This window comes from Rhinolophus hipposideros (assembly GCF_964194185.1).
Source record: "Rhinolophus hipposideros genome assembly, chromosome: 1".
Lineage (NCBI taxonomy): Eukaryota > Metazoa > Chordata > Mammalia > Chiroptera > Rhinolophidae > Rhinolophus > Rhinolophus hipposideros.
Genome location: NC_138047.1, coordinates 27,692,698 through 27,719,022, shown reverse-complemented (window position 1 = coordinate 27,719,022; position 26,325 = coordinate 27,692,698). Strand labels below are relative to the sequence as shown.

At 34.2% G+C, this 26,325-nt stretch overlaps 1 protein-coding gene across 24 annotated transcripts in view; it reads left to right on the top strand.

The window, feature by feature from the left end:
* PARD3 (par-3 family cell polarity regulator) overlaps window positions 1-26,325 on the top strand; it is a 610,024-nt gene that overhangs the window by 451,035 nt on the left and 132,664 nt on the right. For 17 of the 24 annotated variants that reach the window (XM_081059103.1, XM_081059088.1, XM_081059079.1 and 14 more), the window contains 2 exons: window positions 1,193-1,303; window positions 18,285-18,527. In XM_081059103.1, the coding sequence (XP_080915229.1) occupies window positions 1,193-1,303; window positions 18,285-18,527 (354 nt within the window). The remainder of the gene's footprint in view (window positions 1-1,192; window positions 1,304-18,284; window positions 18,528-26,325) is intronic. The other 7 variants (XM_081059092.1, XM_081059091.1, XM_081059089.1 and 4 more) reach the window with 1 other exon arrangement.

The following is a 26,325-nucleotide window of genomic DNA, read 5'->3' as shown; positions in this document are numbered from 1 at the left end:
CGTTCATTTCACATATAGACCAGTATTTGACATCGGATTTGTATTAATAAAATAACGATTTATGCTACCACCCAAGCCATTAGGTGAATACTTTTTGCTCCTTTGTTTCAACTTTGGGCCTCCCCTTTTATTTCTCTTTTTCCTGTATGATTGTCACCAAAAGCTGGATTCCCATGTGGTTCTCAGATAGAAATACTCAATATTCTTTACATATTTATAAATGCATAGTTGAGTAACTGCTTATAAAAGATTTCTTTTTTGAGACATCTGGTGACCAAATCACTATAAATGAAGATTATTTGAGGATACGTATCACATGCGTTCCAGAGAACATAGTCTTTTATGGGAAAACAACAGAGCATGAAAAATAATTGATACCAAGTCTGAGGTTTCTGAGGTATTTTGGAGGCCAGAAGAAGATACTGTTAGTGTTTCTTAGAGAGCCTCACGTTCAGTGCCCATCTGTGGAAGTTTGTACAGACTGTTTGTGAATCATGCATGTGTTCCTCATATTTGTTTTTTTATCACATATAGATTTTTCAACTCAAAGAGTCCACTATTGGCAATTGCCTTTCATCAGATTTAGGAAAAGAATTTGATGGGAATGCCTTAAAGCTTTCAATTTTATAAGCTAAAAGTATTATAGTACTGTAAATTATCCTTTGTACTTTAAACCTTGCAAACATGGCCTCTTTGTCAGTTATAAACTATGATGAATGTTTCCAGTAAATCTGACTATAAAAATACGAATAGTTGTTTATGGAGAGGTTATTAAACAGGTGATTGTGGATTATTATTCTTTAGTCCTAAAAGAAAACCATTCCAATGGAGATTCTCATCCTCCCGAATATAAAATATTCGGCACTCATTCTTATATGTTTATTAATTATTTGTTTCATAAGGATGAACTCAAGGTTTTTGTTATTGTTGTTGTTTATTTTTGTTTAGCAAAAGAAGAGTGGGTATTGAGGCCATTTTCCAAAATTGTTTTCCCTGGAAAGTTCTAATTTAAAAGGAATAAAATAATATATTTAAATATATTAATACTGGGCAAACCTAGGGAATCACAGGAGACATTTTGGCCCTCATTTTGAGGAAGCTCACATTTCATTGATTATATATGTCTTTATCACAAAAAAAGGAGAACTCATTTTGTATATATTGACAAGTTAGAATTTTTTGTTGTCAACAGGTTTGGCAAACATCGAAAAGATGACAAGATTGAAAAAACGGGTAAAATAAAAATACAGGACTCCCTTACATCAGAAGAGGAGAGAATACGAATGAAGCAGGAGCAGGAGAGGTAGACTTCAGTTATTTGATTAAACCTCATTAGATAGAGGTTCTTTTTCTTCTTTCTGCTCTTTTTTTTTTTAATGTAAAGAATTTGCATTCAATTGATTTTTGTTTTTTTCTGTGTCTATACAAATACTGATTGTTGTGGGAGGAATATACATAAAGAAAGATTAAAAGAAAAACCTTACATTTACTTGAGGCATTAAAGTGAATTTTATTGATTTTAGTTAAGATATTTTACACAGGAGATAGTAGGGCATTAGATGCATAAAATAATAGTGAATTTACGATCACTTTTAAAATCACAAAGAAATATATAAAATCCTGTTTCATTCATCTATGAGTATGTAGTATATTATAATAATTTTTAAGAAGCACTCATCTGGAAATAAAAGTATTTGAATTTTTATAACTCATTTAAAATATTTTGATTTATAATAAGAATTGAGGGGGCTATTAGTTTTTTACTATGTTGTTTTCCTTTCAAACTGACGTTTAATTCTTTTTTTCTCCTATTTATCATCACATTTTGTCACATTTTTGACTTAAATTTTATTCCATTTCTTATAAAACGATTGTTATTGTTGGGGAGGAAAAATTTTTCTTCTACCCTTCTAGATTTTTCTGGCTGGTCTAAAAATTAAATTGACCTGTGACAGATTAGCAGGAGAAATTAAGTTAAATTACAAATGGGGCTTCCATAAGAATATGAGTCCTCCAGGTAGTCAGGCAATCAAGGCTTATATGCTATTTTGAGATAAGGAGAAGAGGATAGGTGTCTGGGACTTCAAAGCGGAGGCAGACAATTTACAGGAAGATGGAAAAACAAATGTTTGGTCAACAAATGTTTGTCACACCCTGCAGAGACAAGGAAACACAGACGGGATTTTGAACAACTGGCCTTACTAATAAGTTCCCCAGTTTTCCACACCTAGCCCATATTCTTCATAGTTATCTCTGGTGATAGTTCTCTTCCTAGACCAAGCCCTTGATCTAAAATTTGTGGTTTTTTTTTCAGCTAGAACTATTTTATTATCCCATTGTATCATTATTATTAAACTCTAAAGAGAAATGTTATAAAAATAAAAAGCACGGCATGTTATAACTTAGAAAAAAATCACGACATTGAAGCATGCTATTTTATAAAAGCATGATTTTTTTTTTTTAAAAGCATGACATTTTATTAGGCAGTTAAGGGGGAGGTGAAAGCTCTTCCTGAGTCTTTTGGACCACAGTTGTCTTCAGCTCAGGATGATTTGCATGCCAACGTGGCACATTCTGAGTAGCTTGCTCTGAACCCCTGCACTGTCCATTGTTGAATCATTCCATGTTGAGAACCCAAAGGCCAATGGAATGGAAAGGAATGAAGAGTTACTTTAAGTAGATACTTGAAAACTACTTTTATAAGTGATTAGAATAGTTGTCATTATAATTCTCAGGGGATGGGAAAGCACCTCACAATTTTGGTATTACAGTTTACAGGCCTACAGTGAGTGCCTTTGTATCATCACATTTCATTTTCTGAGCTGCCTCAGAAGAGACAGTGTGTCTGTTTTATAATCTAGGAGGTAAGGGAGTTTCTAGTGTCTTGACCAAGGTTATAAAGCAAAATATTACCTATAGCTAGTATTACAGTTCAGCATCTTTAGGGCAGAGCCCTGTATTCCTACTACAATTCTAGGTCCGCGGCACTTTTGGTCTTATGTTACACAGTGAATTAAAGAACTAAAAAGAATATTCTACCAGTTTTCTATAAAAGCTATTAATGTTTGGACATTTTTCCCATTCATTTTTAATACTGCTCAGGTTTCTTTTTTTAGCTAGGATAGTTACTCTGATTCTCTGTAGCTTTTCAAAATATAAAATATTTAAGTGGGAAAAAATATGGACTTCTAATTTGATGCAAGTCTGGGTTTATTCTACTATTTCTTCCCCAATTTTTATTTTCTAAATATCATTCTGTCTTAATTTCTAGGACTCTCTAATCCTCACTAATTTGGGATCCCCAAACTTATTAATAAACTTACCATTTTTAAGCCAAGGCACACAGTATTCCTTAGCTGTGTAATATGGCAGTTAGTCACTCAGTAGCATCAACTTCTATCCTAAGAGACTTTTTTGTCCCTAAAGGAAGAGTATATATTAGGTAAATATATGAACTCAGATTTATCCACAGGCAAATATGTGATTTGATTAGAGAAAAATCTGAGTGATAGAAACATTATACTTCTTCCCTATTATGATGCCAGCCAAAGGGAATAGCTTCATTAATCCTGTACCATTTTTCATATTCTAAATATTCCTTCTTTATAGTTTAATATTATGGCTGTGTTTCATTGCAGAATTCTATCAATATTTTCCAAAATACTTTTATAATGCATAGTTAAATATTTCCAGCCAGACAATGATTTTTACATAATGGTTTCACTTGTATTATTAATTTGCCTAAGGCACAGTTCACTTCTCAGTTTTGCTTTTAATCTCCACCTCTATACCTCTAATAGTGCAATACTTCTGGGAACTACTAGGTAGATCATAATGAATTTACAACATCCAGGAGGCCTAAGAATAAAAATCTTTTAGGGTCAAGGAACAAGTGAATGGTCCATTAAAAAATCAATTAGCTTCGTAATTTAAGAAAACTATTATACTTTGACTTTGTATTTTAATAAGAATTTTTGCAAGTTTTTTTTTAAAACTCATGGATCTTATAATAGGGCAAGTGAATGCATGAATTACATAAGTAGAGCGTGTTTAGTGCTTGTTGTTTTGATGGAGCAAGCCTTCTTTTGTATGTCCTTTCTATTCTGTCTGTCGGCATTGGCAAAGTTCCTTTTGAGACTGGAAACTCTACTTCTTTGGGAAGAATTTGATTGGAGAAATAGATAAAAGTAAATAAACCACTGCTGATTTTCTCATCACTTCGCTGCTGATTAGTAGTAAAGCATCCCCTGCAACATTATTTACCACTGTAGCTATGAGTTCCAAAAATTATTTTGACTGATTCCATATAAAACTTTACATTCCTTAGTTATTAGTTATGACATGTCTACATACCAAAATAGTATTTGTCTGTGCACATCCTTACAGTCAAGGTATAGATATTGAAAAAATATAAATATTAATCAAGATATAAATATTGAAAAATTAAAAGGACAATGGACATAATTTAAAATGTTTCCCTTCCACGTTAAGATCTATTTAGATCATGAAAGTGAATTAGATTCTTCTTAGCATGGTTCTGAGATTGAATTTGACTTCATTCTTGCTAACTTCTTCCTCTTCCCTTTCACTCACTGCCATCCCTGGGAGATGAGTCTTGAATACATGCTATCCACATAGGACAATGTATGAGGAAGATCGCTGCATAGATCTGTTCTTTGGCCTCACTAGTCCTGCCCTGTCATAGACTTGAGCCTGCATGCCTGAGGTCTCTTGAGAAGTGGGGAATCTGGGGACGGTGCTAAGGGTGAAGTTAGCTGGCCCCGTGATGTGCTATTTTGACTCCCAGTTCTGAGCTTTGAGCCTAGGTACACTAGCCTTTCAGAGATGTTGTTGGCCACATTTTGGCCTAGGCGGGGAAATGAAGCAAAGCAATTGGTGTTTGGAGTTAAGGTGTGAATTCAGTGCTTACGGCCTCTTACTGGTTCTTCTTTTTGGCGTGCCTAGGGACAGAGCCCCTATTGATTTATTTCCACTATATGAATGATTGGGCTCCAATCCCTAAGTAGAACATGTTCAGTTAAATGAACTATGTATCTTCAGGTCCACTTAGCTTCCATTATGAAGCACAGTGATTGATTTTTCTGTTGACCAACTGTCAGAAGTAACATTTTGGCTTTCTTTTGTGTTATTGCTCCAGTGATATCTCCACTTACGGTTTTAATAGTTGCTGTATAAACAGTATAGTGCAGGGTTTCCCAAAAAAGTGTTCAGCAGCGGAAGAGGGTTCCATGTGCAAATATGCATAAGAAATACTTAGTTAAAACAATTTATGCGTATTTCCTTACTCCATTATTTCTCAAAACCCTAATTATGTTAAGGTACATTATGAGTCATCAAAATAGGAATAGACAATCAACCTTTGGCTCCTGGTCGAACCATGTCCATCCCCCTCACTCATCTAACTGGCTTTGGAGGTCTGTTGATTGTTTCCTAGAACCATGAACAAGTTTAGAGCCAGGTTTCAGCTTGCCTCTACTTCATGGCTTCTGTTTTGTGAATTTTAGTCCTGTTCCATCTTTCTTTTTCAGTTTTCTCTTTCCCACATGTTTCTCACCTGTTTAAAGCACATACATTTTAAGGTCTAATTCTAAATTTATTCTAACTCTAAATCTGTAGAAAATTTGAAAAAAATAAGGAAACAAACTTATCTGTAATAATACCACTGTTAACATACTGGTTTATGCCATTCTATTTTTTTCCCTATAAAATACATATTTCCTCACATCTTTTAAAAAATTAACATCTACTTTCATTTTGATTTATTTTGCACTTTTGCACATTCTTAGAAAAATCGTGTTAAATGCTTTCTGGAATAAGGCCAAGTCTGTATAAACGGATGGATGAGAAGGAAAAACAGAAAGAAGGAAAGAAGGACTCAAAGATGAAATATTAGCTGTGCTATCTGGCCAAGCTCCCCCAACTCTAAAATAATACTTACCTCATGTGTTGCTCATTCTATTAAATGAGATTTATAATGTTAACTGGCTTGCATTTTGTAGTTACTCAGCAAGGGATACCTATTATGATTTTATCTGTATCTACCTAGTAAGTTGTGCTTGGAAATATTTCCAAGGGCATTGAATTCTTGTATGAAGATATGAAAAAGTTAATGAATTTCTTATAAAATTCTCCCTGTATCTGAAAGGTACTTATAAATCTGCTAAGAAAATGTATAGCTTAAAATATTCCATTATTCAAAGTGGTAATCACCATTCAAAGCTTTGCATTTTAAATACTAGGCCTAAGTGGTGTACACCCAGTTTTTGGTGTATCATTTTGCAAGCATTTATGACATTCCTGCATTTGGTTCAAATTCACTGGTATTTCTCTTTTCAGTTTTACCGTTCCCATTATCTGCTTTGAGTAATTAGTTTAAATTTTCATAAAAACTTTTTTGTAGTGTCTCTTAGTTGGTAAGGTCCTATTTGGCAGATGATATACGTTCACTTGTTTTTTGCAGAAGTTAACTTTTTTGTTATATACCATATAATGTAGTAATAAAGTTTAAAGTGCATGAGTAAAAAGTTAGTGAAATCACAGGAGAAACAATCAATGTAGCAATAATAGGTGCATTCCCTCTATATCTAAAGCAAAAAAAAGGTTTTGCTCATTTGGCTTAAAACTTAGTTTCGGGTTCCCAGAATTCTGACATTAGAATTGAGATAATCCAGATAACCTTTTCATTTAGGTCACACATTGTCATTCAAACAAAGCTTGATTTTTTTTTTTTATTGAAAAATATATTTTTCTATCCTATAGCAGAGTTTTCAATATTTTCTATGACCTCTTCAACCTTTTAGAAAAGTCAACTCTAAGTGGGATTAGTATTATCAAACATTTATTAATATACTTATTAAATTCCCATATCTATATATCTATATATCTCTATATATCTATATCTATGTCTATATCTTTATATCTATCTCTGTATCTCTATCTCTACTTAGCTATGTCTAACTAGATCATGTTTATCATACAGGTGAACAAAAATTTTAAGAGTTTTTTAACTTGCACAAATTAAGTCTTGAGAGTGCATGCAGATGTGTGTACGTTATATAAATATAACTAATTTACTGAAAGGCTGTAACTGGAGTAGGAAAATGCAGTTCTGTTATTCGTGAGAGCTGTCTTATGTGTATTTGGGATTGTAGCACCTCTTTTGAGTAGGAAAAATTTGTAGGTGCTTTGATACTTGGGGAAGCCCAAACGTAATATGAATGAATGAATATCTGTGAGTGTGTGTGTGTGTGTGTGTGTGTGTGTGTGTGTGTGTGTGTGTTTTGGTTAGTGAAATATTATTCCAGCATTTTATTAGTAAGTATAAAAGAGAAGTCTTTATTGTTTAGCAATATATTAAATATACAATGTAATATATAATTTATTATTATTATTATATTCCCTTTCTTAGGAATCCTTTCCTTTGTTAAGACGTGGGAAAGATTTTAATATGTTAACATTAAAAAATTGATATAAGACAATATAATCAATTGTGAAAATAGGTGACTGTAGAGCTTTGGGAAGGGGAGAGATTGGTCGGGCTAGAGTTAATAATAAATACTTCATAAAGATGGTAATTTGGGGTCTAGGTCTAGCTCCTAAGAACTTATGAATTTAGCAAAATGGAAATATTCTATACCCGCACTGAGGCTTCCTATCCTTACCCTCACACAAAGGTCTTCAGAGGAGTGGTGCTGGTGGGGGGGACACATGCATTCTTTTAACTGCTTGCATTCTTTAAAAATGTTTGATTCTGTTAGTGGTTAGTAGTATTTCTATAAAAGCTTTATTTGTTTTTTATCTCTTTTACAACTTTTAACCAATTTATACTTTAAACTGGTATCATCTCATTTTAGCATTAAGGGATGAAATTTAACTTTTCCTTCCACCTATCATAAGATATGATAAAGAACAAAAATTCAGTTCACAGAAATTTGAAGATCAAATTGGCTTTATTGAATGATTCATGAATCGGCACCATCCCATCCAGCAAGTAGAGAGGTTCTCTGAGGAGCTGTGCAAACAGAAGGGTTTTGTAGGAAATTGAGCTGGACAAGAAAACTATTAGCAAAAGAATAGAAAGGACGTTTCCAGGCAAGGTTACCTTCCTTTAGGAGAAGTTGGGGTTTTTATCAGGCAGATTATCTCAGCTTCCTTTAAGGGACTTGGAAAGGACCCACGTGAAAGATTGCTTCATCGGTGTTGACTAGAAGATTCTAGAAGAACGATTAAGATTACATTCCCAGAGAAGGTTGAAACTGCAGTTGGGTCAGGTATTAATTAAGTCTAAGTTTGGTGTCATGGGCTTTAGCACAAGTGGCTCCATTTTGGGCCTGTGGTTTTTTTCTTTAGCAGGTACCACTGCGGATTTCAACAACTCACATTCTTCCCTTGAAATGGAATTGTACCTTCAAAGCAGTTGTTCTTAAACTTAAGCAATTTTTTAAGGACCCATTTCGAATATGTAAGGCTTTTCTTCCCAAGGAACTTCTACTTCAATATTACAAAGATACTAACATCCCACTTAAAGTTATGGTATTTTTGCTATTGATGTTTTTTGTTGTTGTTGATGTTTTTATTGTTACTGAAATGGAATATTTTACATATTTTTGTAAAGTAAGAAATTTAGTAGAATATTGTCCCTCATTTGAGAATTCAGCATAGAGACCAAATTGGCAGCTTCTATGTTGGTAGGTGGCAGTTGCTAGGTTTACCTAGCAGGGTAAGTTAAAGCACTGATGAGTCGAGCCGCAGTGTTTCTGAAGTCTGCCATTTACTGAAGTGTTTTGAGGGACAAATAGAGCATTTCATCAGATGACTAAAACTGCTTTAAACTGAACTGTTCCAGTTGTCTTGTAGCTTAAATTTTATTCTGCCATGAATTTGGGTTTTATTTGATGAATTTCAGTAATACTGATTTTTTTTTTATTTTTAGAGAGAGGAAATACTATTGGGAAAAGATCCAGGAACTTTCTTCCTAGAATTAGGTTTCTAGATGACAGTATAATAAGTTGCGGGTAAAATGTTTCCCCAAAGAGTTGATTGCAAGATCTTAAACATTGTGTTGAAGGTGGTTAACAATGATCTAATATGCAGCAATCTGAAATGTATTTTAAAAAATTTTATTAAACTAACATTAGTGTATTTTATCTTCTGTAGACGTTAACAGCATTTTTTAGAACTTAAAATCATTAAAGGTCAATTTCTGTTTCTTAAGAGTGTTTTGAGAAAATACACCATTGGTAACTTTATGTAGCAAAGCTGTATAAGCTTTGGAGTTAGAAGTATTTGGGATATAATGGAGTAATGTAAGTCCACCATTGATTTTTTTCATCCTGAGGAGTTGGTCACTCAATAGTGTTTCTCAATGCCTTGTACCTTTTTTGGATGTATAAAGACAGTACTTAATAGTCATAAAAAAGTTACTTTCATCTTACTCTACTGCAATTAGTGCTAAAAGCCATTTATTGTAAAAGCAAAACTCCTAATGAATAGAAATGTTACAAGAACAGAAGTCTTGTATGTTTTATCTTCGTTGTGCATCATCCATCTTAATTACAGAAAAGGGTGGTGAACACTGTGACAAGAGTCTGGAATTGAAATCATTAATTGATGTCAAGCTAAAGAGACTGTTAGCATGAATTTGGTGACAGCAGGAAAGAAATTAACCTTATTACTTTAGTATATCACATTATTTTGTGTATTATTTTCTATGCAGGTTCAAGACAATTTCATTATCATAATGGAAAAGACTTTTTTAACAAAAAGGAAAGGTGTGAATATTTATGTTTCAACATAACAAATTGAAATGATAAATTCTTTGCTAACCTTTTTAGAGTCTTAATAAAAAGTTCTAATTGTTGTTTCAATTTTTTTTTTTTTTCCATTTCAAGGGTAGGGAAATAGTCCATGAAAAGTTTGCCCCACAAAGTCAGTTGGTCCAGTTGTCTGTAATCCTTTAAATTTCAGAATAGTTCTCGTTTATAACTAGAAAGGACTTTCTGAAATGCTTAAAGCAGTATGTATTTATTTCTTATGCTAAGTTTTGGGCTAATGACTTTTGTCATTGCTGAGGTTTGGCCTGAGATAAATGGGCGGGATAATGCTAAACAACAACCTAACTGTTCAGAGAAAGGAATGACTCGTATATCTTAGAGATAATTTGTGACCTAAGGGTCACAATAAAAGAATAGATGGGGTGTCCTTTTATAGCAGTGACCATCTGGAACCGTTAAGGGCTCAATTGCAAGATATATTATCTTTTTTAAGAGTTTCCTTAAGAAACTATGCTATTTTTATTAGGTAACCAAAAATATTTTCTCCCCTCAGCCAATTATTTCTTTCCTGAAATAAGTTCCTCCATAAACAATGAAAATATATAACATGTAAATATAACTCTTTTGTTGTATTACAAAGTCTCTTTTCTCACTTTATAATAAGCAAGACATTCAAGTCTAAAAGTATATAATAAAGAAAATCATTTGTCTTTTCTTAATTTGACTGCAAATTGTCACGAAAATTCACAAAACCCACAATGTGTTCCTAGTTTTAAAAATCTACTTTTCAGTGTCATTTGTACAGCAAGCTTCATTAGACATACAGTAAGTGTATGTCTAGTTTTGTAAGAAACTTAAAGTTCTATAATGAACTTTAAGATGCACATAGTAATCAGATTTGTTAGCCTTTGCCAGCGCTACTCTCGTCTTTGTCCTCCACAGGTATGCTACAGTTTTATTCTAATGTTTTTATCACAAGTGTGAGCCACCTGGGTGGAAAGGAGGGGTGCAAACAGCTTTTATAACTTTGGAGATAAATTCATTGGTGATGACAAAACAAACAATAAAAATATTTTTTTTGTTGTTGAAGCTTAGAAAAAATCATTTTAGAAGGTAACATTGATGTGACTGTAATGTTTGTTGGATTCAAGGATTAGAGGCAATTAGTAAGAATGTGTAAATTTGGGTAAAAGAAAGCAATTGAGAACTGGGCTTTATGAATAGTACCTCATGCTGCTGAGCATTTCTCCTGAGCAATTGACTTGGTAGAAATTGACCCCCAATGACCATTTCTTTCTCTGATTTGAAACAAAAGAACATTCTAGTCTCCCACCAATAATATAATGAAACTGATGTGTAAGAAGTTTGGCGAGACTAGGTTCATGCTTCCCTGGAGATGAGAATGTTCATATTTTCTTTTTGTGATGGCTTCCTTTCTTAATAGGGCTGCACTTTCCAACATCAGTAAGCTGGATTATCTTCACTTTCAATGAACTAAAGTTCAAGCACCATAGGGTTCACTCATTTATAAACCAATCTGTCTCTCCCTTGATTTCAGGAGGTTCCTAAATTCTGAACTTCTGGCTTTATTTCTATTGTGGTCCTCCAAATTTCTTCAGGTTCCCAAACCTCAAGACTTATGTGAATGCCTAGTCACCCTGGATATTACCTATCAGATTCGGTGATTGTCCGATATAACCAAAAATAGTAGTAAAGTGCATTGTCAGATAAGTGATCATAATTGAGCTTCAAGTTAATATCCCATTGAGTTGAAGAAAAGAAGTCATTTCCCTTACTCTGTAATTGCTTTGGCTGAATAGAGTCAAAAACACAGTATAGTACAAAGAATGAAATTTCTCTGAATTACCTGAACTTTTCATCATGGATACGAGTATTTAGTATTTAGTGGTAATCAGCTTTTATAACATCCTTCACTGTCATTGTTCTAAATGAATTAAGTAGACTATAACAAAAAAAATCTAGTATAAATTAGGTAAATTTGACATTAGATTTTGAGTTGCTATTTTTGTTACAGAGACTGTACATGGGACTTAGGTATATTAGATTCTAGGCCTCTCCTGATAAAAATTTCATATAAAATATTCTCTTATAAGGTAAGAAAGGCATTGGTTCTCAACTCGGGAAATAAGATCCTATCCTAGAGAGGTTTGGGGAATATATGAACCAATTTTTGTTGCCCTGATGGCTGGGAGACACTGATTGGTGATATGTGACTGGAACCAGTTGTGTAAGAAGTTCTGAACAACCACAAATTGTCCTTTCTCAAATGTCACTGGACCCCTTTGAGAAGCTCTGAGCAAAGTGAATTTTAAGTACTTCCATTTTATACCCGGGAAATAAGGGAAATTAAAGCAATTTGACCTAGGTGGGTCCAAAATTTGGGAAAAAAAGACCAACATAATGGTGATAAAAGAGAAAAACAAGAGAGAAAAATGAAAATTTTGCTTGTAATGCTATGTGACAATATTCCAGCTTTTGAAAAACAAACAAACAAACTTTATTTTGAAATAATTTTAGATTTTTAGGAAGTTGCACAGATGGGACAGAGAGGTCTTGTGTACCCTTCATCCAGTTTCCCTCAACAGCTACAACTTACACGACTACAATACAATGTCAAAACCAGGAATTGACATTGGCTCCATGTGTGTATATAGTTCTGTGTCATCGTAGGCCTCGTGCAGATTCATGTGACCACCACTGCAAGGAAGAGGCAGAACTATTCCATCACGAAGATCTTCATGCTTCTATGTATAATGACACACGCCCCTCTGCTCCCACCACAGCTTACCCCCGGCAACCACTAATCCGTTCACCATGTGTGTAAGTTTGTCATTGTGAGAATGTTATAGAAACAAAATCTTACAGCATGCGACCTTTCAGATTGACTTTTTCCCCCCACATAGCTTAATGCCCTTGAGATCAATTCAAGTTGCTATGTGTATCAGTAGTCTGTTCATTTGTATTGCTGAGTAGGAGCTTGTGATGTGTATGTACCTGAGTTTCTTAATCATTTACCTTTCGTAGGACATTTTGGCTATTTCCAGTTGTTAAATATTAGAAATATCTATGAACAATTGTGTCCAGGATTTTGTGTGGACTGAAATTTTCATTTCTTGGGGATAAATGCCCAGCTGTGCGATTGCTGAGTGTTACAGTAAGTGTATGTCTAGTTTTGTAAGAAACTGTCAGACTGTTTTCCAGCATGTCTGTACCATTTTACATTTCCAACAGCAGTGTGTGAGAGATCCCGTTTTCCTGATTCCTTGCCAGCATTTAATATTATCACTTTTTTCTTTTAATTTCAGCTGATCTAATAGGTGTGTAGTGATAGCTTATTGTGGTCTCAAATTTGCATTTCCCTAATGGCTGGTGATCTTATTTGTCATCTGTGTATTCTTTTCAGAGAAATAATTGCTTCATGTCTTTTGAGTTTTGAGTGTTCTTTATATATTCTGGACATGAGTCCTCTGTCAAATATGTGATCTGAAAACATTTTCTTGAAGTCCTGTCTTTTCATTCTCTTAATAGAGTTTTTCACAGAAATGCTTTTAATTTTGATAGTGTTTAGTTTATCGATTTTTTTTTTCTTTTATGGGTTATGCTTTTGATATTATTTCTAAGAATTCTTCACCAAGCACTAGGTCCTAAAGCTTTTATGTTTTCTTCCAAAGTTTTATAGTTTTACATTTAAATCTGTGATCCATTTTGAGCTAATTTTTGTATAAAGTGTGATGTTTAAATTCAGGGTTTTTTGTGTGTGTTTATTTTGTTTTGTTTTTGTTTTTGTCTGTGGATATCTAATTGCTCCGGCACTATTTGTAAAAAAAGGTTATTTTATTCCATTGCATTGTGTTTGCACAATTGTGATAATCACTTGGTCATATTTATTGGCTATTTCTGGGGTTTTAATTCTGTTCCATTGATCTGTGTGTCTGTCCCTCCACAGAAACCACAGAGTCTTGATTACTATAGTGATATTACAAGTCTTGCAATCAGGGAGTGTGACTGCTCCCACCTCATTGTTCTTTTCCATAATTGCCTAGCTATTCTATCCTTTGCCTTTCCATTTAAATTTATAAATAATCTTGTCTATATCTACAAGAATCTTGCTGAGATTTTCATAGGAGTTACATTAAACCTGTATATCACCTTGGAAAGAATTGACATTTTTTTTCTTTTTGAGGGAATCTTTTATTTTTATAAAGCATATTAGAATTTATTTTTAAGATATTTTTAATTTAAAATATATTTTCAGTTATAGTTGACATTCAGTATTATTTATATTAGTTTCAGGTGTACAGTGTAGTGGTTAGACATTTATATAATTTATGAAGTGATTCCTCCAATAAATCTAGCACCCACCTGGCACAATACATAGTTATTACAATATTACTGACTGTATTCCCTATACTGTACTTTACATCCCCATGACTATTTTGTAACTACCAATTTGTACTTTTTAATCCCTTCACCATTTTCCACTAAGTCCCCAACCTCCATTCCATCTGGTAACCATCAGTTTGTTCCCTTTATCTATAAGTCTGTTTTTGTTTTGTTTGTTCATTTATTTTATTTTTTAGATTCCACATGTAAGTGAGATCACATGTTTTTGTCTTTCTGTGTGACTTATTTCACTTAGCATGATATTCTTTAGGTCCATCCATGTTGCTGCAAATGGTAAGATTTCATTCTTTTTTATGGTAGAGTAATACTCCATTGTATATATGTATCACATCTTCTTTACCCAGTCTATTGATGGACATTTCAGTTGCTTCCATATTTTGACTATTGTAAATGACACTGCAGTGAACATAGGGGTGCATCTATCTTTTCAAAGTAGTGTTTTGTATTTTTCCCGATAAATGGCCAAGAGTGAAATTTATAGGTCATAAGGTAATTCTATTATTAATTTTTTGAGGACCCACCAAACTGTTTGCAGTCCCACCAACAGTGCATGAGGTTTCTCTTTTCTCCATCCACATCCTCATCTAGTCTTGTATTTTTATTTATTGATGATAGCCATTCTGACAGTTGTGAGGTGATAGCTCATTGTGGTTTTAATTTGCATTTCTCTGATGATTAGTGATGTTGAGCATCTTTTCATGTGTCTATTGGCCATGTATATGTGTTATTTGGAGAAATGTCTATTTAGGACCTCTGCCCATTTTTTAATTGGGTTGTTTGGTTTTTTTGGTGTTGAGTTGTATGAGTTCTTTATAAATTTTGGATATTAACCCCTTATCAGATGTATCATTGACAGATAATCTGCTCCCATTCAGTAAGATGTGTTTTCATTTTGTTGACGGTTTCCTTTGCTGTGAAAAAAAACTTTTTATTTTGATGTAGTCCCATTTATTTATTTTTTTTATTTTGTTGTCTTTGCCCGAGGAGATAAATCAGAAAAATAAATATTACTAAGGACAATGTCGGACAGTTTACTGCCTATGTTTTCTTCCAGAGCTTTATGGTTTGGGTCTTACATTTAAGTCTTTAATCCATTTTGAGTTTATTCTTGTATGTAGAGTAAGTAGGTGGTCAGTTTCTTTTCTTTTCTTTCTTTCTTTTTTTTGCATATATCTGTCTAGTTTTCCCAGCACCATTTATTGAACAGACTGTCTATACTCCATTGTATATTCTTGCCTCCTTTGTCATAGAGTAAATGACCGCATAGATGTGAGTTTATTTTTGGGCTCTCCATTCTGTTCTGTTGATGTATGTGTCTGTTTTTATGCCAATACCATGCTGTTTTAATTACTGTGGCTTTGTAGTATAGTTTGATATCAGTTAGCATTATACCTCCAACTTTGTTTTTCTTTCTCAAGATTGCCATGGCTAGTCAGTCTTTTATGGTTCATATAAATTTTGGATTATTCTAACAATTTCTGAATATTAATTTTGTATCCTGCTATTACTGAATTCATATATTAGATATTAGTTCTAATAGTTTTTGATGGATTCTTTGGTATTCTGTATAGTATCATATCATCTGTAAATGATGAGTTTTACTTCTTCTTTTCCAATCTGCATGCTTTTTATTTCTTTTTCTTGTCTGATTGCTGTGGCTAGGACTTCCAGAAAATTGACTTCTTTACTATGTTGAGTCTTTCATCTAAGATCACAGTATGTCTCTCTCTTTTTAAGATCTTCTTTGATTTCTTTCATCAGCATTGTGTGATTTCCAGCATACAAGCCCTGGACTTGTTTTGTTACATTTATATCTGTATAGTTTTATATATTTCTATAAACCAACCTTTTGTTTGTTTATATTTATGTATCTATACATTTCATTTTTAGTGATTATAAATGGCAGTATATTTTCATTTCAACTTCCATGTTCATTGCCAGCATATAGAAATTCAGTGGACTTTTCTATGTTAATGTTGTATCCTGTTACCTTGCTGAACTTGCTTTTTAGTTCTAGAAGTTTTTGTAGCTTCCTTGGGATTTTCTATATAGATCATGGCGTCATCTACAAATAAGAATGGTTTTATTCCTTTTTAATCTGTATGCCATTTATTTCATTTTGTAGCTTATTGCATTGTCTAGAATTTCCAATGCTACATTGAATTACAGTGATGGGAACAGATCTCCTTACCTTTCTCCTAATCTTAAGGGAAGCATTCAGTCTTTCTTCATTATGTATGATGTTACCAATAGGCTTTTTTACAGCTGCTCTTTGTCAAGTTTAGGAAGTTAGTTCTTCTATATTACTAGTTTTTTGAGAGTTTCTGTCATGGTGGGTGTAATTTTAGCAGATGCTTTTTCTTTCTCAATTGATATAAGCATGTGATTTTAATCTTTATCCTATTAATATAGTAAATTACATTGATTTATTTTTTTAATATTTTTTTTTTTTATTGGGGAAGGGAAACAGTGTGTATTTCCAGGATTTTATTGGAGAACAGTATGTTTTTTCCCCAGGACCCATCAGCCCCAAGTCAAGTTGTTGTCCTTCAATCTTAGTTGTAGAGGACGCAGCTCAGATTCAAGACCAGTCACCATTTTCAATCTTAGTTGCAGGGGGCACAGCCCTCCATCCCATGTGGGAGTCAAACCGGCAACCTTATGGTTAAGAGCAGGTGCTCTAACCAACCGAGCCATCCGGCCTCCCACCAGGAGCTCAGTGGCAGCTCAGCTCAAGTTGTTTCAATCTAGTTGCAGAGGGCACAGCTCACAAGCCCATGTGGGAATCTAACCGGCAATTCTGTTGCTCAGAGCTCACGCTCTAACCAACTGAGCTATCCGGCCACTCCCATTAATTGATTTTTGAATGTTGATCCAGGCTTACATTCCTGTATAAAATATCACTTGGTCATAGTTTGTTTTATATATTGCTAAATTCTATTTGCTAATATTTTGTTAAGGATTTTTATTCCTATATTCATGAGGGATTTCAGTTTATAGTTTTCTTTTTCATTTTTTTTGTTCTGTCTTCATCTCATTTTTGTATCTTTTCTGTATTCTTTTGAATATATATTTATATGTTATTCATGCAAGCAGTGGTCTATTTCAAATGTGCAAAAAGCAAATAATTTTGCAGTAAAATATTAAACTCAGTCTAAAACATTGTTTTATATAAATAAGACTTCATTTTTTAAGTAAACATTTGCATTTGTAATTATTTTTTCCATTAAACATGATCAAAAATATTTTTCCCATCAAACGCCATCAAAAATCATCAAAATTCTATTTTTAGATAAATAAGATTGACTTAGAACATAAATTATATCAATATATTATTGGTTGAAGAGGATTTTGTACTAACTAGCTTAATAAAATCCTAGGAAATATTTAAATACATCTTAAGCAAAAGTAGTTACTTAAGGTCAGTTCCTTAGTTATAGCACAGGCAACTTTTATTTCAGAATTTGATTGGATACATGCCTTCTTGTCGTTTATCTCAGGATTTGCCAGTTCTGTATACGTCACATAAAATTGAAATTGGTGTCATTAAACTGAGATCTTCTTTTGCCATTAGTAAAGCATTATAGTGTGGATTCATATTTAAGCTTCATAGTATGTTGAATGTGTATGTTATATTTATAATTAATAATATTTATAAATTATGCACCCACTCATGAATGTGTATATATATAGTATGTGTATGTGTAACTTTTAAAAAAATCACTTCTTGCCTTAAAAGAGTTCATGAGTAAAAATCAAGTGAATCAAGTGCCTAAAACTATCTTTTCCTGGTAAATTATTAAACCTAGTTAATAAATGAAAATTTAAATTAAGATGTAAATCATGACTATATGTTATTGACATGAACATAAGCTATCTGAAATGATTATTTTTGAGCATCTATGGCATTACCTTGACAATCTAAAATGAGTATAACATTTATATTATCAATTTTATTATAGTTGTATGAAATGAAATGTGTTTTACAACATATTTTTGTGAATGTTTCTATATGCAGTTCTTAAAGCAGGCTTCTCTTATTTCAATTTTGCTATAATTTTACAGGATTCAAGCCAAAACTCGAGAATTTAGAGAGCGACAAGCTCGAGAACGTGACTATGCTGAAATCCAAGACTTTCATCGGACACTTGGCTGTGATGATGAGTTGATGTACGGGGCAATTTCGTCTTATGAGGGTTCCATGGCTCTCAACGCCAGACCTCAGAGCCCAAGAGAAGGACATATGATGGATGCTTTGTATGCCCAAGTAAAGAAGCCACGGAATTCCAAATCTTCACCTGTAGACAGGTAGGTTCCAGGAGGAATCAGAGTATTGCTTCCAAATCAAATTTTATATAGTTTTTGACAAGGGAGTAGATTGTTCATCAGTCCTCACACCAGAAATGCCTTTTATTAATGGCCTTTTAAAAAATCATTGTGTCTAAAAGTATTGAGTTTACACAAATTGAAGCCTAAGGGAAGGACGGAGCAACACAGGTTTTGATCGTTTTTCTAATGATTCCAACATATTTCATCTTTTTCTCAGGAATGTTCTTAAACTGGAGAACTAATCTTTAGTTTATAACTCAAATAAAAAGCGAACTTGAAATTATGGCTCTTCTGCTTAAGCCATATTTCCTTTTATTACTAGGAAATCCTCTAGTTGTGGTAATTAAATAGATAGGTAATGACATGATTTGTTCTAATTGTGATTTATTTAGAAGGACCACTTTTTGGTGACATGATTTAATATTATGAAAGAATTAGTGAATGAGATGTACAGTATAGCCAATCTTCAGCTTGCTTGTTAATAGCCACAGACCACAGGTCGGATTGTATATCAGCGTAGCACTAAATAGTGCAGTGTTGACTGTATGTTAATGGCTGTATATTTCTTTCAAATTTTAGTTGAAACAATTTAAAAATAGATGTTTTCCCACCCCTTCCTCCATATATTCAAACACTATATAAAGTTTAGTTCACGAGGAAAATGATACTCATTTCTTTTTGTTTGAAACATATGCATGTTATTGTCATAAAAAATACGCTAATCCCATCACTTCTTATAATGATTTCTTATCATTGTTGCTCTGTAAGGGAGCTGGGATTTCAACATTAAAAATATCAACTTTCACTTAAAACTGGTGGTTCTCAAACTTTAGCATGCAACAGAATCACCTGGAGGACTTCTTTAAATACAGGTCGATTAACCCAGATTTTGATTCAGTCAGACTGGAGTGGAGCCTGAGAATTTTAATTTCTAACAAATCCCCATGTCTGATGCTAGTATGACTGGTCTACCCCTGCAAGGCCAGAGATGTATGTACTGGAATTATTTCATCTATAGCACCCACGTGTTATTGGCTGCTACATTTTGCTAGTCTATGTTTTAGTTATTTACTGCCCGCTATCCAACTATTTTTAGTAAAGGTTTGCAAATGAACAGTTAACCCTAGACAAACCCATAAGGGAGCATTTTAAAGAACAGCAAAAGGAGAACCAGATCATAAGGTAAAACATTATAGTCAGATATTTGTTCTGTTGTTTCCTCTTTTTGCTTTTGGTTGGGTTTTGTTTATTGTTTTGTGAAAATCTATTTGATGTTGAGTGTAATGAGCGAATAAGTTAACCTAGGAGGCTTATGGTTGATTTAAAACTCCTTTGGTGTGATCACCTAGAAAGTTTGCAGTACTTAGACTAACACAGATACATTGGGATTCAAGGACGAGGATTATTATCAGTGACGGTGACATTTTCTTAAAACATTTCTCACTGGGTTTTGTCGCTTGTAGAAGTTCAAATAGCATTTGAAGGCCATGACTGTCCCATTGAAAGTGTTTTCTTGGGAGAAAGGACAGTAGAAACACTGGTGTTGCCAGTTCGTAACTTAGAAAAACTAAAAGAAAATTAGGTAATGTGTTATTGATCATTGATAAAAGCATTAATCATTTTCAGCACCTTTTATATCTCTTTTGAAAATCTAAAAAACAGTGGATGTGCTTGTCGAAGTTGTTCGGATGGCTCAGAAATGCCTCCTGACATGAGAGATGGTAGTCAGAAGGGATCTTTCTAGCTCCTGAGGTCCAGAAACGGTTATTTAAACCGCAGGGCCCCCCAAAAGTCTAAATCTCTCCTGAAGATTTGAGCCAATTTTCAAAAGGGCTTACCTGCTCCGAGCCCCGTCTGTTACTGGGCTCCAGCATTCTGCCTGCATCTCGACTGTGCGCCATGATGAACTCACCCTGACCTCAGCCCCCTCACTAATTTCCATCAAAAACTCACTCAGCATTGGAACATTGGGGAAAAAAAGAAAAAAAACAACACTCAGCAGAACACTCCAGATAAGACTTAAGTCATGGGAATGAATCACAGCAAGCAGTGAACAGCTTAAAATCACATCCCAGACATCACTGTATTCAGAAGACCCCTCAGCCTCCCGCAGGCACAGCCTAGACATCGTCTGTCAGGGATTGTACAGTTCTGTGCACTTGTGCCCCCAAAGGATGATTGGACTAGAGCATTTCTAAGACACTTTCAACACACGAGAGAGATCATTTAGCTTTTTTAAAAAAGGATCACAGAAACCCAAGTTTAGTTTTTTGTAATTTTTGTGTGCAGAGTGTAAGATGCCCATTAAACAATGATATTACTAACCCAAAAAGGTGGGACTTGTCCCACCTGTGGAGTACCTCACCGACCAGGAACCGAATATGAATTTGACTTAGAAATAATGGCGTCACCTCTGTTGTCTTTTTTTTCTTCTTTTTTTTCCAGAAAGAAAGCTATTAGAGAAGTGTGTCTCAGACTTGAGTAGTATGGAGAGACTTTTTAAAGGAAAGACAATCTCTTGATACTGCAGTATAGAATTAAATTGTTTTGATTATAGTGTTATTTAAATATGTCTAAAAATAAAATAAGACTAAACTCCTTCTGTTTACAGCCGTTATACAAATATAAAACCAAACATCTTTACAAATTAAATACAAACAAAACAGCAAAAACATTATATTCAAATGAATAATGTTAATTTCATGTGGCTGATAATTTTTTTTAAAATCTAAACTCTTGCACAAAGCATGAATATGGTGGTGGCTGCTCCATGGCAGGTTCATTGGAGTGTGTTTGCCTACTCGCGCAAGCCGCGGGCTGACTCAGTTCACCCTTCACTATTCTCATATTTCTGCAGCTTTTTGCTTGTCTGTATCCAGTGGTCTTTGGCCTGTATGCTGCATCGATACATCATGTATACAGCAAGTGCACCTTGCTTCTATTATTTTTGGTAGAAATGGAAGTGACTAGACAGTGAAAGTAGCATTTCTTGATGCCTTCATATCTATAAACTTAAATTCAGACTGTGAAATACCACATTTATAAGATGGCCTATAATATGCTTCTATTAACTCTTTAAAAAGAGCCCTTCATTGGGGAACATAAAACTTGAAGACTATGAAGAATATACCCAATAAAGAAACGTCCATCAACTAAGTAAATTTCACCAAAATCTGCAATTGGTGAGTGTAGAGCTTTACTATTCAAATTTTTGGATTTCATGGGAGTCCAGGCAGTCCGGTGACAGTCTGAAGATAGTCTGTTCTCTTTTGTTCCTTACTTAATAGAATCCTAATTTTGTTCTGGCTGCTAATGTGCCCAGCTAAAAATTTCAGTACCCCAGCCTCCCCTACAGTAAGAGGTGACCATGTAACACTGTTCTGACTAATGAGTTAGAAGCGGATGTAGGATGGGGCTTCCTACAAAACTAGTTTTTTCCTATGGATCTGACTCAATTTATTCCTTCTGGCATTTCCCTTCTCCCTTCCTGGAACCTTCCTGGATGGGTGCTCCAAAGTGAGGTCATCTAGCTGCGCCGCGGATGAAGGCCGCAGGGGGGAAGAGGGAAACAGCCTGGTCCCTTGAGCAGCTGTTACAGTCCTGGCCTGCCTCCCCTCTGTTCCTTGTTGTCTGTGGAGCTGAGCCCCTTGCTTGTTTAAGTCAGCTTCCATCAGGCTTCCGTTCCATGGAGCCAATACCATTCTGAGGGTAGTGAATCATGCACACAGGAGCCCAAAGGGAATCATTCTTTTCAGAACATGGTGGAGAAGTATCCCCTGGCCCAATCATTTCCACAGTATTTTGTAAAATTAAGCAATGTATGAAAAATCTCGATTGTTGCTCAGTTAGCACTTCCACCTTTCATTTTATTTAGCCTCCACTTAAAGAAATGCTATCCATCAAATGTTTGCTAACATAGATCCTTAACTCTGATACCCTGCTGTCTGCAGGCAACTCCTACCACTAGCAACAATTCTGTGATAAAGTAGGAGGAGGTTGAAAATAATGTACAAGAGCATCAGCTCTGGAGGCACACAGCCTGAGGTTGATTCTGGGCTCTTCACCATCAGCTCTATGCTTCTATGTAAACTGTATGCTTCATTTGCCTCATCTGCAAGATGGGAATAACAGTGGTAGTTACCTCATTAGCCTTCGGGAGGACTAAGTCTGTTAGCACATATAAAGCACTTAGCACTGTGTCTGGTCCACCGTAAGCACTATTTAAGTCTTTGATATTGCTATTGTTGGTTAGAAAATGAGTGTTTACTCTCAGGAAAGCACAGCACCCCCACCTGGATGCAGAAACAAGCAAGGAACAAAACTGAAATGAATACAGTTAGGTTTTATTCCTTATATTTAGCATGCATATAAAAGTGTGGGGATGCAATTGTGCTGATACCTCTTCAGTCATTAAATAGCTTGGTCTCTAAGTATTTGCCATAAATCACGTCGTATCATGAACAGTTTCTCTTGAAATGAGGACTTACTGAGTTCAGTCTGAGACACTCCAGATTATTTCTACAGTATAAATACTTGGAATAAAAGAAAGTGCCGACTACTGTAAAATGGCTTACTTGAGAGTGACTGGGGGTTGTGGTGTAAAAACGTGATCTCTCAATCGATTTCAGTCTGTCCTTTGACAATTTGAAGGTCTCCATTTTGTACTTTTATGAAAGTCTTTGAAGCTCTTCATGTTCTACTTTCATGAAATTCTTGTTGATTCCAAGCTTGTGATGCTTCATGGAGATATGGAAACTTGAACTTCTCAAACCTTGTCTAAAATTTTGACATTTCTATTTATATCATTGTCTCCAGGCAGGCAGGCAGGAATCATGAGTTTTAAAAAAAATAATAAAAATTAAATTTATTGAGGTAGCATTGGTTAATAACATATAAATGTCATGTGTACACCTTTATAATACAACATCTGAATACTCCATTGGGTGCTCACCACCGGAAGTCTAGTCTCTTTCCATCACCATATATTTGACTCCCTTTATCCTCTTCATCCTCCCCTGCCCCCTTCCCATCTGGTAACCACCATTCTGTTGTCTGCATCTGTGAGTTGTTCAGTCATTGCTTTTGTTTTTATCCCACATATGAGTGAAATTATATGGTTCTTGTCTTTTTCCATCTGTCTTATTTCATTTAGCATTATACTCTTAAGATCCATTCATATTTTTGCAAATGGCAATATTTCATCTTTGTTCTGGCTGTGTAGTATTCATTTCTCTCCCTCTCGCTCTCTCTCATATATATATATATATATATACATATATGTATATATATATGGTCTTCTCTATCTAATTACCGGTTGAAGGACACTTAGGTTGTTTCCATGTCTTTCTATTGTGAATAATGCTGCAATGAACGTAGGAGTACATACATTTTTCCAATAGTGTTTTCAAATTTTTCAGGTAGATACCAAAAAGAGGCATTACTGGGTCATATGGTGTTTCTATTCCTAATATTTTGAGGATACTGCATACTGTTTTCCATAGTGGCTGCATCAATTTACATTTCTACTAGCAGTATTTGAGGGTTCTCTTTTTTCCAAATCTTCTCCAACAGTTGTTATTTCTTGTCTTATTGATAATAGCTATTCTAACAGGTGTGAGGTGGTATCTCATTAAGCTTTGATTTGCTTTTCCCTTAGAACTAGTGATGTTGAGCATTTTTTTGTATACCTGTTGGCCATCTGTATGTCTTCCTTGGAAAAGTGTCTATTCAGGTCTTCTGCTCATTTTAAAAATTGCCTTGTTTGTTTTATTTATCATTGAGTTGTATAAGTTCTTTATATATTTTGGATATTAGTCCCTTACTGGAGGTATCAATTGTAAGTATCTTCTCCATTCAGTTTGTTGGCTTTTTGTTTTGTTGATAATTTCTTTGGCTGTGCAGCTTTTTAGTTTGATGTAGTCAATTTGTTTATTTCTGCTTCCCTTGCTTTCGGGGTAAAGTTCACAAAACTTCCTCTGAGAGCAAGGTCCATAAGTTTAGTGCCTATGTTTTCTTCTATTTATTTTATTGTTTCAGTTCTTATATTCAAGTTTTTAATACATTTATAACTAATTTCTGTGAATGGGGTTAGATAGCAGTCTAGTTTCTGTTGCACGTGGCTTTCCAGTTTTCTTTCCCAACACCATTTATTGAAGAGGCTTTCATTTCTCCATTGTATATTTTGGCTGCGTTGTCAAAATTAGTTCCCCACATATGTGTAGTTTTATTTCTGGGCTCTTAATTCTGTTCCCTGGTGAATTCTACCAAAAGATTTAATACCTATCTTTCTGAAGCTCTTCCAAAAAACTGAAGAAGAGGGAAGACTTCCCAACTCATTTTACGAGGCTAACATTACCCTGATACCAAAACCTGGCAAAGACAACACACAAAAAAGAAAATTACAGGCCAATATCATAAACATAGATCAAAAGTCTTAAACGAAATATTAGAAATTCAATACAGCAGTACATTAAAAGGTTAATTCATCACAGTCAATTGGGGTTCATTCCAAGGATGCAAGGGTAGTTCAACATATCTAAATTAATCAATGTGATAACCCCACATAAAAGATAAAAATCATATGATCATATTAATAGTTGAAGAAAAAGCATGTGACAAGATACAACAATCCATTTATGATTAAAACACTCAATAAAATGTGTTTAGAAGGAAAGTACCTTAACATAATAAAGGCCATATATGAGAAACCCTCAGTTAATATGGCTCTTAATTATGAAAAACAAAGTTTTTCCTCTAAAATCAGGAACAAAACAGGATGCCCACTCTTGCCAGTATTATTCAATCTAGCAGTGGAAGTCCTAGCCAAAGTAATCAGTTAAGAAAAAGAAATAAAATGTATCCAAATTGGGAATGAAGAAGTAAAACTGTCACTATTTACAAATGACATAATTCTATATATAGAAATCCCTAAAGACTCCACCAAAAGACTATTAGAAACAATAAACAAATACAGTAAAGTGGCAGGATACAAAATCAATGTACAAATATCCATTGTATCCTATAAACCAACAATGAAATAGAAAAAGAAAACAATTCCATTTATAATTGCAACAAAAAAGGATAAAATAGCTAAGAAAAAACTTAACAAATGAAGTGAAACATCTATATACTTTTCACTACAAGACTCTGTAGTGAAATAAATTGAAGAAGACACAAAGAAATGGAAAGATATTTCATATTCATGGATTGGAGGAATCAACGTAGTTAAATTAAATGGCCATATTACCTAAAACAATGTAAAGATTTAATGCAATCCCCACCAAAATGCCAATGGCACTTTTCACAGAAATAGAAAAAAAAAAAAATCCTCAGATATGAATGGAATCACAAAAGACTCTGAGTAGCCAAAGCAATCATGACAAAAAAGAACAAAGCTGGAGGTACCACACTTCCCGACTTCAAACTATATTACAAAGTTACAATAATCAAAACAGTATGGCATTGGCAGGAATCATGATCTTAAGAACTCTCACAGACTATTTTTTAGAACAGTGATTTTTTAACATTTTAGCATGTGTACAAAGGACCTGGAGTCCTTCTCACAAATGTAGTTTTGTTGACCTCCCCTCATAAGTATTCTGACTCAGTAGAACTGGTTTGGGACTGAGAACCCACATTTTCAACAAGCACCTCAGTTGACTAATGCAACCAGTTCATACACCCTTTGAAAAGCACTATTCTCGGGCTAATGAAAAAACAAATTGGAACTCCAGTATAAGTTACTTTGTTAAGGTCTCTTAACAGTGAAGCTGTGAAA